Source organism: Rhamphochromis sp. 'chilingali' (assembly GCF_963969265.1).
Source record: "Rhamphochromis sp. 'chilingali' genome assembly, chromosome: 12".
Taxonomy (NCBI): Eukaryota; Metazoa; Chordata; class Actinopteri; order Cichliformes; family Cichlidae; genus Rhamphochromis; species Rhamphochromis sp. 'chilingali'.
In genome coordinates this window covers 2,433,872-2,448,259 of record NC_137939.1, presented here as the reverse complement: position 1 = coordinate 2,448,259, position 14,388 = coordinate 2,433,872, and the positions used below count along the sequence as shown (strand labels likewise).

At 43.8% G+C, this 14,388-nt stretch overlaps 1 protein-coding gene across 1 annotated transcript in view; it reads right to left on the bottom strand.

Annotated features, from left to right (window-relative positions):
* Positions 1-14,388, bottom strand: part of LOC308407031 (low-density lipoprotein receptor-related protein 1-like) — a 78,434-nt gene that overhangs the window by 30,257 nt on the left and 33,789 nt on the right. The window contains exons 7-27 of the mRNA XM_080898410.1: positions 10,657-10,819; positions 10,034-10,256; positions 9,031-9,220; positions 8,778-8,921; positions 8,414-8,650; positions 8,082-8,262; positions 7,536-7,758; positions 7,258-7,447; positions 7,041-7,163; positions 6,621-6,761; positions 6,219-6,344; positions 5,695-5,811; positions 5,511-5,591; positions 5,257-5,424; positions 4,021-4,203; positions 3,094-3,291; positions 2,708-2,953; positions 2,230-2,427; positions 1,003-1,207; positions 688-852; positions 213-457 (exon numbers count right to left, since the gene is read on the bottom strand). Coding sequence (XP_080754536.1) covers positions 213-457; positions 688-852; positions 1,003-1,207; positions 2,230-2,427; positions 2,708-2,953; positions 3,094-3,291; positions 4,021-4,203; positions 5,257-5,424; positions 5,511-5,591; positions 5,695-5,811; positions 6,219-6,344; positions 6,621-6,761; positions 7,041-7,163; positions 7,258-7,447; positions 7,536-7,758; positions 8,082-8,262; positions 8,414-8,650; positions 8,778-8,921; positions 9,031-9,220; positions 10,034-10,256; positions 10,657-10,819 — 3,747 coding nt within the window. The remainder of the gene's footprint in view (positions 1-212; positions 458-687; positions 853-1,002; positions 1,208-2,229; positions 2,428-2,707; positions 2,954-3,093; positions 3,292-4,020; positions 4,204-5,256; positions 5,425-5,510; positions 5,592-5,694; positions 5,812-6,218; positions 6,345-6,620; positions 6,762-7,040; positions 7,164-7,257; positions 7,448-7,535; positions 7,759-8,081; positions 8,263-8,413; positions 8,651-8,777; positions 8,922-9,030; positions 9,221-10,033; positions 10,257-10,656; positions 10,820-14,388) is intronic.

Sequence of the window (14,388 nt, the reverse complement as noted above, 5' to 3'; positions counted from 1 at the left end):
CTAAAAGGTCAGCTGTCTTGGGGGAACAGGAGCCATGAATAACATGGTGAGCAATGAACTGTGAGCTCGCCACCCTTCTCCTTAGAGTTACAGCCCAAAAACATTCAGCCATGCTGACAAGCAGGGGTAAATGTGTGACACGGTCGCTCTGCCTATGCAAGCATGTGTTTCTCTGTGAATGTCTATGCCTCTTTATCTGGTATGCTACATACCCTGGGGTTGCCTGGATGGGTGATAGACCTGCAAGTCAAAGGGCTGCGTGTTGGTGCGCTGCACCACAGTAACGTTGTGTCCTGTCCATTTATTGGCTTTGGCCAGAGTGTTAGTCCTCCAGTCAGTCCAGTAGACCTCGCCTCCGTACATAGTGACAGCAAAGGGGTGGGACAAATACTCATGACCCCGCAACACTTCAATCAGCCCCGAGCCATCGTACATTGCTGAGTAGATAGCATCCGACCTTGAGAAACAACAGAGAGATGTATAGTATGTAAGAGCAGAGACATATCAGGTTAAGTATGTTCATGTTATTTATTTGCTCTTTAAATGTAGTTTGTTGTAAGCAAAGAACAAAACACTGGTGTAGCAGCCAGAGATGAAGAAAACTGAGCGAGTGGGTGATGGAATAAGCAAGTGGGTAGATGCGGTGCAACCTGAGCCGTATATTTAGAATCTAGTGGCAGATGCTACCTGGCATCAATCCAGACAATGCGTCTTTCCATGTAGTCCACAGTGAGTCCGTTGGGCCACCCACCACTGCCGGTCTCCCTGTGGATGGTGCGTCTGCCTTCACCGCTCATGGATGCTGCCTCAATTCTGGGCAGACTTGCATCCCAGTCAGTCCAAAACAGGATACTGGTGACAGAAAATGATCAATGTGAGGAGGGATTTTACAGATGTGTACAGCATCATCGCATGAGAACTGGTTAATGAAAGAAACAGTAGGATGAATATATCCATCAGATATATATCCAAGTTTGGAATCCATCCATATATGGTTCTTACCCATCTCGAGGATCTAGGGCGATGGCCCGGGGATGCTCCACTTCGCCGGCTAGCAGGGTCGTTCTCATGGTCCCATCCAGTTTGGCCACCTCAATCTGGTCCAGATTGCTCTCCACCCAGTAAATGTTTCCTGCTATCCAGTCCACAGCTAGGCCTTCTGGAGTAGCCAGCCCATACTGGATCACCACCTCAAAACTGGTCAGGGCTGACCGGAGCAGAGAAAATCCGTACGGAAAATTTGAAGATTTTTATTTTAAAGCTACACATCAAACATGACAATTTTATAGCATGTGAAATTTTAATGCTAGCAAAGTTTTAAGAATGGGGGGGAGCATGGTTTGTGTTACTTTGACTAAAAGAGAGAGAATCTCAAGATGGCACATTTATCACAAACACCCCTGAAGACAAATCAAACCCCACATCTAAGAAAACACACAAGACCTCAAACATTTGGCTTTAGTGCAAACTAAGTGCAAAACCACAACTTGTGATCAATCTTTGGCTCCGGGTTAAAGCACACATGTCTTAAAATGCCTTCCAGTAGTAATTAGAGCGAGACGGGTATGTCTTTGCAGTGTGCTTGAAAGAACAGTGGAGTGATATCTGCCTTTATGTGTCTTTGTGTGGGCCAGGGTTCCTTTATTAAGGCGCTGGCACTACCCAGTTTATGCCCACTACTTTGGAGCTGCTGAAATGACCTACTTAACAAGCAGCAGGAGGTGATCTATGAGCTGGTCACAATGTTCCTGCTCAGGAGCCTTGTTTTAATGTTAAACTTGGAGGGCTGGGAACTGGAACAGCAGTGTGTTGTGCCTCCTACGCTACATCAGTGTTTTGGCTGCAGTCAGGCACAGCAAGTACTGAGACAAATAGGAAGAGACAAAGCCTTCCGTGTGCCCCCTTAGTGCTGTGCTGAGAACACAATTTGATTGGCGAGCAGACCTGGGTTTTTGGAGCACGAAAGGCTGACCATGACCTGCGGGATTTATTCAGGGTCACAGACCACCACTGCTGACCACAGCCTCTTTGAAAAAACAATTGGCTCTGAGAAATTAGAGCGTATTTGTTCAGCGGAAGTTAATTTCCACGAAATGCTCGGTCAAAATCACGATTTGCTTATGTAATCACCACCTTGCAAGATTTTTGTTTTACTTTAACAAAAAGATTATAAGATACAAAATCAGAGCAAAAAAAAAAAAAAAAAAAGAACGCAACAAGCTAACTCACCTCCATTTTCAGACAGTTTCCCACGATAGATCTTGTCCTCCACAACATCAGTCCAGTACAGGGTGCTCTGGTTGAGGTGGAAGTCTAAAGCAATGGTGTTTCTAAGGCCTGGTACAAGCACACTGAACTCTCCTTTATGAAGGTCAATCCTTCTGATCTCATGGCGATTGGAGAAGATGATGAAAGGCTTGAAGGGATCTGAAGGAGAAAAGAAATCTCACTCAGCAAAGCGTACGGAAAAACCAAATCCCAAATTCACGAAAACCCCACGTTGGTCATGGATCAAATCCTGTCACATCTCACACATTTGCTCCATATAACATTTCTAGTTATAAATATGTCAAAATACTGGCTGCTCAGCCTTCTGAAGAAACATTATTAGTGGAGTAAATCCTCTAATAGTTTAAAGCAAAGTGAGACAAAAGTCTCTACAAGACAAAAGTCCCTGTTTCTTGGGGGGTGGCGTGGGGGGGCTTACCGGTGCTTTTGCAGCTCTCCATGTCAGACTCCAGCTCCCAGCCCTCATAGCAGGAGCACTTGACACTAGATTTCTCCTGTTCACACTTCTGGCTACACTTGAGATGTTTGGCGCAAAAGCTCTGGATGTGGCAGGTCTTGTTGTCAGCTCCCAGCTCCATGCCCAGCGGACAAGAACACATGAAGCCTTCCCCAGGAATAATGCTGCAGTTGTGACTACAACCCCCATTGCCCAGCGAACACAAGTCTGCAGGCAAGAAATAAAATGAAAGGGTTGGCGTTTATCCAGAAAGGTGTTTTGAATGTTAAATTGTAAGTTAAATCACAACATAACATTGAACAGATGTTGTGCTTTCTGAGTTCAAAGTTTTTCCAGAATATTCTCACCACAAAGTTTCTCATCGGAACCATCCGGACAATCGTCTGTGCCGTCACACAGCTTCTCGGGAGGCAGACAGATGGAGTCGTTGGTAGCGCACACGTGGTGAGACAACTTGCACACCAATGCCTCGCAGTTGTCCTCATCCGAGTTGTCCTCACAGTCACTGTCACCGTCACACACCCAGGCTTTGCTGATGCAGCGAGCTGAAAAACACCACAAAATACTCATTTTTAAGCTTGTGTCATTTAGTTAGCGCACCGTTCAAAAATACATTTTGGCCAATGCTGCTTCGGCACTGAGTGGACAGAATGATGATCTTCTTTTAAACTTGTACATTTTGTTTGAGCACACTAAACGTCACATCTGGAAGCTGTATTTGTGACATCGCAGCTGCTTTGACAGCGAATCGTGGTCTAACTTGCAACTTGTCTACAAAGTAAAGAGTAAGTCTTTTAGATATTTAGGACAAATCTTATATGTAGCAGTTTTGAAATAAATAAAAAAAACAGTTAATAAATTAAGTTTATAATAAATTTTAAGAATCTCTATTTAACTCACATTTCTTGTAGGAAAATCCAAAAATCATTTATGAGTGAAAGCACTGCTATTTTACATCACTGCGTACGTCTGGAGGCAATCTCTATTATATTCCTCTATTAAATACAGTTTACAGTTAAATACAGTCACATCATTATATTGACACAAGCACAAAAAACAGTGATTTCCAAGTTCCAGTTTTTATGTAATCCTGATGACAAAATGGAAACCAGTGGCAACAGTCGAACATTATCCATGACAGTCAGTAAATCTTCCACTTTCTCTTCCTCCTGCGATAAAGCATTTCATTGCTTTCTTGCACAACAAATAATCACATCTTTTATTCATACTGTCCAAAAAGTTCACCCTTAACTAGCATCTGGCAAATTCCTCACCAGAGTCCCTGCAGCTGAACTTGACCGCAGGGTCACAAGTCTGAGTGAAGCCCTCGCAGTTGCTCTCATCGCTCAGGTCCATACAGTCTGTGTCGCCATCGCAACGCCAGCGCTTGGGAATGCACAGGCCGTCCATGCGACACTGGAACTCGTCTCCGTGGCAGCCACCTGGAGGTCGGGTTGCTAGAGAGACAAAATGTCATAGTTAGCCAGCAAAAGTGATGATGTGTGCAGAGAAGCAATCAAACACGAACAAAACAGAAATCACAGCTCACAGCTACAAAGACCACACAAACAGATGCCCAAAAAACAAAAGCAAAAAAACTGGGATGAGAAAGAAAAGGCCGTTGCAGTCATTAGTTATTGTGCAGGTATCCTGGGATGCTGGGTGACAACCTGACTCTGAGCCAACCCAAATAACAATAATACACATGGCTCACTGACTGTAGCGGAGAGATTAAATGCATCGCTGCAGAAACGGCACAGTGACATCTCCTTATGACAGCGTTCGGCACAGCTAAATAAAACTGGACTCCTCGCGGCACAGGACCACAATATATAATAGGGGAAAGTGATGAAACCGTTTTATTTTATTTCACTTAATAACTTCCAGATGGCAGCCAAGAGAACTCGCAAACACACGCAGCCGGGCACACACAACAGAGCACAGATTGCTCATTAGACCAGCAGGTCACGCTGGGCCCGGATTTTGCATGCTGGGACTTAACAGCATTTCGGCATGGATCAAACGGTACATACAACATCGGACACTCACAGTTCACAGGAGCTTCTAGGCAGAGCAAGGCTAAAGGTAATTGTGCAACACTGAGATGTGATGTCGTTCATATGAAAAAGCAGCACACCCCGAGGAAACACTCCAAACATGTAAGTTCATATCGCTACAGCACAGTCAAAACATCTGTGCTAGTTGCACGACACCATGAAAGAGTTATGAGATTTATTGTCTAACCACAAAACATAGCAACAGAAATGGATCAGAGGAAGCTGGAGAGCATGTAGGGGCATGTGGAGTACAGGAAGTGGGATAGGGAGAAGCTAAACATGTTGTGACGTTGTGACAACCCCTTTATGAGTGCAAATAGCAACCTGTAAATATAATGATAGCATCTTTGATAAATGACAACGAGAACCTGACTCAGCTACAAGACACGAGAGCAGACGCTACCATAACAAAAACAAGTTAGAGCAGGACTATTTCAGTTTGAGCTAAATTACCTTGGTTGGTACAGTTGGCATGAGTCTCGTCACTGTAGTCTCCACAGTCATTGTCGCCGTCGCAGGTCCAGTATTCTGGGATGCAGCGGCCGCTGTTACATTTGAACTGGACGCTGGAACAAGAGTGGCTGCAGCCTGCTTCGTCGCTGCTGTCTCCACAGTCATTGTCTGTACATCAGCGCACACACGCAAGATTTTTAGATTGGATTCTACAGTACAGCGTGACAAGTGGGGAAGGGAGGGATGATACTCACCGTTGTCACAGCGCCAATTTATATTGATGCAGCGGCCATTGGCGCAGGTGAACTGGGTGAGAGGGAAACAGGTTGGATACGCTGCGGAAAGGGAGCAAAAGAGGAGTGTATTTAAAAAATATTTATAGAGAAAAATGTGATATTCAAGGAAGAGCAACAAAATGAAAGAGCAATAAAGACTCACCACAGGAATCAGGTTCATCTGAGCGATCTCCACAGTCATCATCAAGGTCGCATGTCCAGGAGATGGGGATGCAGCGCCCACTGGCACAGGGGTATTGGTTGGGTGGACATGTGCGAGCTGAAAGGGGAAATTATACATTTGTTCTCTGCTTATTTTTTAGGGTCTGCGCTGTTACAGAATCAAACCATGCGAAATTGCCTCAAAAAGTACTTCCAGTCGCTTTCAATCTATCTGACACACTCAGAGAGCTTTAACTAATGGTGCTAAAGATTTATACATCTTCCTGAACTCTTTGTAGATTGTTGCTGGCATCTGCTGCATGACTAAATGAAAACTAACAGATCACTTTGGATCGCTTTACTCTTACATGCTTCCTCCAATTAAAACAGTTTTAAAGTGGAGTCATCCTCTGATGACTGCATCATTTCTTTTCCGATATGAGCACAGCTGTATGGTCTGGAATTTACTCTCTTTCTCCCTCTCTGTATGCTCTCCGAACTAGATGCAACTCAGCTTGTATATACCAGAGCAGGTGGTGTTCGATTCATCCTCATCGTTTCCACAGTCATTGTCACCATCACACAGCCATCGCAGGGGGATGCAACGATTGTTTTGGCACTTAAATCGCTCGGCTGAGCAGGTGTGCTGGTCTGGGGGAAGAAACAGAAAAGAACAAAATCTTAGAAAACGGTTCAAAGTCTGTCAAAGTAGCAAATGAAGAACATTCTAGTCGAATGTGACCCTTTGCTTTTCGGTATCGACTCATGATGTCAGAGTTAGCAGCCACGTAAACGCCGCATGGAAAGAGACAGATGTTGGAAACTTTAGTTTGCCCTCTGTCGGGTTGCGTTAGCTAAGACCCTTAAACACCCTTTTGTTTATCTTTGTGTTGCTGTGTAACCATGACAATGATGCGGCACACTTACAGCAGAGCTCAGGGGCTTCATCGCTGTTGTCCAGACAATCGTTGTCCCCGTCACACTTCCAGCGCTCTTGGATGCAGCGGTTGTTCTTGCAAGCAAACTCCCCAGGCTGGCACTGGGGCGGGGGAACGTAGGCGGGGTTGGCTAGAGAGGAGATCAGGGGTAGGAGCAGAAACAGATGAGCCATTGAGACAAGAAGCGAGCATGTGAACAAAAGCTTTTTAGTGACAAAGTTAGCTTTTGTTAGTCAGCTCTTAAAGTTATAAAAATATTGACGGAGCTTAGTTAGAATTTCTGCACACATTTGGAAACACTAACATTTAAAATATCTTGCAAATTGAAAGCAAAGTGTTGATTTTGTTTTAAACTCATCTCTTGTACTGCCAAGCAATATCATCTTCTACTGGTAAGACAGCTAAGTACCTCTGCAAGTAACGTTATTGCCATCAAGGATCTGATCATCAGCACAGGCGCAGGATCTGCCATTAGGAATGGCGAGGCACAGACTGCTGCAGCCGCCATTGTTGACTCGACACGCGTTGGTTCCTACACGAAGTCAAAGTGGGAAGAGACGCAAAACAGTGTCACGTCATCTTATGTTTAATGGGAAAAGGGAAAAAATAAGTAGAAGGATACGTACCTTGCTGCTGGTGTGCATCGTACACTCTGATCTCAAATATGGGCGGCCTCTCATTGCGGAGTAGAGTGACTGTTTTAGTGACTTGGTCCAGTTTGTAGATGCTGCCACCGCGGTACTCGTTCCAAAACAGAAATTGTTTGTAGTGGCATAAGCCAAAGGCATGGTTAAGCTCCTGCCCCTCATACACCACCTGTTAAATCGAGAATGCATCTCAAATTCTAGTAGGATAAAATTGTAATCAGACAACAAATACGACATAGTCCCAGAGTTTCACCAACCTTTCGCTCAGTGGTGTTTAGGTAAACCATCTCAATGCGGTCGTAGTAAGCATCCACCCAGTACAGGATTCCCTGGGGAATGTCCAGACTCAACCCATTGGGCCACAGGACAGTTTTGCTAGTGAGGAACACTTGGTGATGCGAACCATCCATCCAAGCTTTCTTGATCTTGCCTCTGTTGCTCTCTGTGGGATCCTCCTCCCAGTCAGTCCAGTACATCCATCTGGGAGACAAGGTGAGGTATTACCACATTCGAAAGGTGAGACATTTCTGGATCTGAACTGCAGAACCTGTTAAATATAGCTTTACGCTGTGATGCTCTTTGATGCAACATCCCACAACAAAGCAAATGAGGGAGTATCTAAAAGAAAAGAATCTCTTGAAAACCTGCCAGCTCCTACACATAAATGTGACCAGCAAGTCAAACAAAAACCTACCGTGTAAGCAGCCCACACAACTGCAAGGCACTCAAAACATACTTCATCTCAACTGAATGCTGATGGAAAGAAGATTCATTAAGTTAACAGCCCCTCCCTCAAGTCTCACCCGTGCTGGGGGTCCACAACAATGGCTCTAGGGTGGCTCATCTTGCCCTCAATGAGAATCTTGCGGGTCCGTGAAGCCTTCTCCAGCCTGGCAACACTGATAGTCTTCTTTGGTCCATCGTCTGTCCAGTAAAGATTATTTCCCATCCAGTCTACTGCTATTCCCTCTACCGTGTGGATACCTGAGATAAGCAAAAGTAGTCAGTGTGAAAAAGCTACTGGCTGTCCAATCCAAAAGAATAAATAGAACTGAATCTGAAATAAGCTGACTTCATTATTTTTTTTTTTTTAATCCACAAATTCTTTTTAGTAGCCTGAATTTTCAGTCTTTACCATCCTTCAGTATGACGTCTCTATCTGTGCCATCTATCTTCTGCCGCCCGATGATGTAGCTTGTGGCATCAGCAAAGTATATGAATTCATTGGTGGCGTGGAAATCCAATGCTCGGGGGTTCATTAGGTTCTCGATCGGAATCATGTACTCATCGGGCACTTTAGCGTTCATGTCCATGCCCCTGATGACTCCAGGACGACCCTTGCCATACACCAAGAACAACTCGTGGTCCGGCTCTGCAGAGAAGCATCATAAATGAACAATTATTCTGTCAGAGATTTTCAAACCACTATTACTTCATTCCCATCTCCCATCATCAAGTCAAAAGGTTTTCATCTTTGTCAAATCAATTTCTTCACTCACTCTTGCAGGATTTGCCATCGCTGCCGAGGCTGAAGCCCGAGCGGCAGCGGCAGGTTCGGGTCTTGTGGCTGTTGCTCAGCAGACATATGTCAGAGCAGCCCCCAGCTTTTCCGAACTGATCCAAAGCACACGCGTGACTACGCACTGAGCGAGGAAACAAGCGCACAACAGTTATGTAACGATTTGCTTTGAAAACACATTTGCCTGGCAGTAACTGTTATTTGTGGACGTTTATAAAAGTCTCACTGCGCACCTTGAGGTTGACGTCTCTGATGGTACACGTGCAGCGCAGCTCCCCGATCTAACCGGGTCACCACCTGGAAGTCGGAGCTGTTGAAGCGGTTTACTCGAATCACGGTCGTTTTGGAGTTGAGGTTGCCTTCGTTCGAGTTTGTTGCATAGAGATAGTTCTCAAATACAGTCAGCCCATACAGATGCTCGATCTGAAATAAGATAAAGGAGAAAAACATTGAGGGGAAAAAAGAGATGTTGCATGTCAGACATAATATCTCTGCATTCTTAGCAAAAGGGTTTGCTCAAGCTGGCTGACTAATAGTTTGGGCAGTATTGTTTGTGCACATTTTATCTTCAACACTGTCCTGCAAATCCAGCTTAATTCAACTTGTCTATTGAGCAATTGATCGGTTTAAATTTAAGAATGTGAATAATCTCTGTAAGACAGAGAAAACTAGAGAAACACAGACAGACAGACAGACAGATAAAGAGCGAGTGTCTGAGTAAACTTGGCACGGAGCAGCACAAAGGCTTCACTCCTCATCTGCTGTAAAGGAGAGAGGGGTCTTACTTTTATAAGGGTCTATTCTGTGCAGCTCTCCTCTGCTGTCAGAAAGATGTATGGGCTGAGATCACATTACCTCCCTCCACCTCTCACACAAACACACACCACCACCACAGTCCTGATTTCATTAAGATCATTACTTCCCTATAAGTTTGAGCCAAGCTCCACTAGGGCCAGACTAATATGTTTAGCGAGGCACTAGCCAGGAAAATCACACACTCTTTAAGTAATATCAATCAAGGCAATAAAAAGGACCTATCCCCAGGAGAGGCATGCACTCTTTGCGGGAAACGGGAAAAGAGCTTTTTCTCCAAACATACGATTAAATCAGAGATATGGAAAACAGATGTTTTGTGAGTACCAAGCTGGGTTGATAAGATGCATGCCTTTATTCTTGAGTGCGTTTGCGTGTGATTAGGTGTATTTCTTATGGTTACACTGATCCTCAAATCCTCACCATCAGACCCTGGATGATGGTGTGCCGATTCTTGCCCTCATAGTCCACCACTTCGATGTAATCCAGGTAAGCGTCAGCCCAGTACACCAACCTGTTCACCAGGTCCAAAGTGATACCGTGGGGGAAGACAATCTTACTGTCGACCAGCTTAGTGCGGTTTTGCCCGTCCATGTCACAACGCTCCACCCTCGGTGTAGACCCATAGTCTGTGAAGAACACTTTTCTGTAGCAGGGGGAAGAGGATAGATTTCAATTACAGAAGGTTTCACAGAAAAGGAAATGGACTAGATAAATTTAGTTGACCACAACTAGGACAACTGTATTAGACATCGGAATTAAATAAAATTATTTAAAGACAATCGCAAAAAAGAGAAATGATCCTTTTAAAAGGAACTACCAGATAACAGATTGTCAGTATCAGGAACTTGAAACAACCAACATGGAAGTATTTATGTCGGAAAGAAGGATCCCGTCTAGGTCCGTGTCTTGAGAAAGTGCTCTGATTTTCGCCTGGCTGCTTGGTCAGCATGTCGCCTGATCATAAGACAGCATTTTCCTGTTGAGCAGTGCTAAAACAGGATGAGGGCAATCTTAAGTCAAGGAGCCTGGAGGCAAATACAGACCCCATCACTGGGTCCAGGGCGATGCCTTTAGGGTTGTACAGCTCTTGGTCCAGCAGGGTCACACAAGTTTTGCCGTTCTTGTTGCAGACAAACACCCGGTCGTCCACGTCATCCACAAAGTAGAAGTTGCCAGTCAGCCAGTCTATAGCCATCTGCTCCACATCTGATGGACGCAGAGGAGAGAAAGGGAGAGAAGAGGATGAAACAACAGGATAAAGAAAGAAAGAAAAAACAGGGTTGTGGGAGTACAGTCATATAACTCTTAGTCATAAACCACAATGAATCCAAATACTCTTTTTTAATTTTATGATATCAGGAACCGTTCCAAGAATACTTATACTTACTGCTATCTTGATACAAAAAAAATAGCAGCAATGAATTAATGTTATTTATTGTGTAATCTTGCAGGTTGTCCATTACAAACATTCCACTTGTGTTTGATTAAGGCATGTAGAGTGCGGGGAAGGAAAGGAAAAGAAAAAGGTGTTGTGTTAAGAGTTAGAGGTGAAGTCCAGCACTTTCTAAACTTTGTAAACTCTTATCAGTGAGTAAGACAGAATTCCCTCGCAGACCTCATGTCTGAAGACATGCTCTTGAGTAAGATTATTAAGTATTAAGCTGACACTGACCCATTAATTGCATGTGTGCAGTGCAGAAGGGTCTACATGATTGCTAATATGAGTCAAACTGACCCGAAACTCTTGCGACACCTTCATGAAGGATGTCAACATTTTGTATCCACTTTAAGTCAGTTTAAGGAAGAAACTTTGCAGATGGATGCACTGATGGGAAGAGATGGTTGTTTTAACAGATTCCACTGCATATTCTTTAAAAGCAAACCAGATCACTGCACACACACACACACACACACGCTCTTGTTTACATATGCCTCCATTAACCATTTCAAGTGTGTTAACCTGAGGTGCCTTTCCAAACCTCTGCTAAAATTTCCAACTCTTCATTATATGCATTTAGATTATAATATAAACTCTGATAAGAATTTTTTTTTTAAAAAGGATGTAAACAGATCAAATCTAATGGCTCTCTTACACTAGACCGAAAGTAGGGTGGCAATATCCTCGCTAGGTAGAGTTAAATAAATAAATAGGTGGCTACCCGCTGATGGCACTGAATTTTTTCCACAATCACCACAGCTACTACAGCAATCAGACTGCAGGTACTGTGGTGATCAACTGGTTGTCCATTTGGGGCATTGTTGGTCACCGCGTGCAACGTGCAACACTCTTGAGCAACACATTCAACCACTCACAATCATACAGTGGTCACCTGGTTCCCTCCCTCTCAGACAGATTGGCAGGTTTATAAAGAACTGTTGTCCAATTTGTAAATGCAGACAGTTTGTCAGTATGTTGCAATCAGTTTGACTCAATCAGTAGTTTTTGCCAATCTATCACAGTTAATTGTTTGTAATTGCCAACGTGTCCCCATTTAATCATCTTAGACACCAAAAACTGTTTTTGGATGGAGACCACATCATGACCAAAACAAAGGGACCAAAATCAGAAAGCGCCAACTTTAATTTGGGCTGCATGCGTTAACACATCTGAAAGTGAGCCAGTAACCTCTCCCCAAGCTTTGAGCATTTAGAGAAATAACTGCACTGGAACGCTGCAGCAATGCTTCGATCAAAGCGGCACAGAACTTCAAAATGCAAGGACTACATGAGATTTGAAGTTTGCTTGATGAAATGCCATAAATAACACATTTTTATGCGATTGAGGAGAAGATTGATAACTCTGACCATCTCACATCAAAACTGACTATACATTAACTAAACTAAAAAACAACATGGCCAAAACTATATAGGCAAGTAGCAAATGTTCAGCAGTCCTGGGTGTTTCAAAAACACCAGGATCAGAATTCTGACAAAAGAAAAAGTTTCTCATGAAGTTAAAAGGGATAGTGATATTCCCATTGGTATCTCTCCTAAAACCCAACTCCTCTACAAAAATCCAGCTGGAAGCACGCCTGCACAAGGCATTGATTAGATTCATATACAGAGTACAGAGACAGTTGTGCAACCCAGTGACTGCTGCGTTGTGTAACAACCTACGGAGCCCCTTACTCCAGAGAGCCAGGCAGTCTGTTGACGTCTCCACTGATGCAGCTTCTGGTAAGTGGAAAGTTTGCTGGGAAACTGAATGAACCCACCTCTTTCTTCTCATCTAACCACTCTACCCTCCAACCCCCTTTTTCTCTTCCTGCCTGTTACACCTACAGCTTAAAGCACTTGGAGGAAAGGTTTAAAAAAAAAATAGGAAGCATACAAGGCCACAGCCTTAGCAGTTCTTCAAACTAGACAAATGTCTTCTTATATTTACATGTCAGTACAAAGCAGGAAAGATGGTGATTTTTCAGCTTCCATAATCCTCTTTGTGCCAAGAAGATCCTATTAATCTGCACAAAAACGTCACTGACCCCTAAAGAGCAGAGTTTTGGGAGTACTGCGATTATGCTTGTCTACAGGGATGTGACATTTGACCTCTATTTAAGAGGCAGTTATACTATGGCAAATCTCCCCCTGGAACAAGTAAAAAGGAGATGTAATTACCTAGATAAGAAGATCTGATGAAAGACAAAAACCTTACATGAAACCTTCTGAAAAAGATGCCCAAAAAGGACAACATCAGAAAGACAGACATGGTGAGATGTGCTGGTCCCTGCTGTGGAGCTCCGCTTAGAGGGTGGAGAGGATGGGACGGGTCAGCTCTGCTCTCCTTTTATCTTCACAGTAGGAGAATTAAACATGCAGACAGAGCTGGCCACATCTGGAACCTTTGTACACTTATCTGCGCTTCTCTTTCAGGCTCCCAAAAGCTATAAATCAACCAGTTCATGTGAACCCTGCATCAACCCTACACCTATCCCTAAGTCTGCCCAGCGTGCTATTACTAGAGCACCTGATCCCTGCTTATATTAAACAGAACAGACATAAGCAGTTTATACACATGAATGTCCAGTGAACCAGGTCCAGACATTGTCTGCAGCTTCCTTTTCACACATGTAGCGGACAGCAGGAGATTATCCATGTCAGAGAGATGCTTACTACCTGAAATACTATGTTTGGTTTAGGCGACGGTTGCTGCCAGGTTTCACAGGATATGACACAAAGCAGCACGCTCACGTCCTTACTGTCTATTCTCTGGACAATCACCTCCTTTATTAAGCCTAATGTACATTACACAGACGCCGCACTAAGGGACCTGGAATGATAAAATTTGTTTAAAGCCTGGTCCGACACGTTCGCCTATTTTAATTGTCACAAAAAATTCCTCTGGGTAGCATCTGGAAAAGTTCAGGGCAGAAGCGAATATGTTAAAACCTCTGTAGCGAACAGGTTTGGACCAGTTTTATGAGCAGATTTTGAGTTGAAGGAGGTTGTACGGGTGCACTCTTATCTCAAAATGCTTTCTTTTTTAAGCGTCGCAGTAAAAAGGATACAGAGGAAAACAATATATAATGAAAAAATCCAACAAAAGAATGGATGAAAGTGTCAAATCTCACTTCATGAAACATAATGTTACTAAGTAATGGCTGAACGACTCAAAGGTATTTGGGTTTGTGTGCGTGCGCATGCTGAAGTGACCTGACTGGACATGACTTGAGACGGCTCGAGGAATGTAAGTGAGTGTTCAGGCTGACATAAACCAACAGAGGAATGTGAATACCATTGATATGACCACTCACATATACATATTGCTTCAAGGTGTA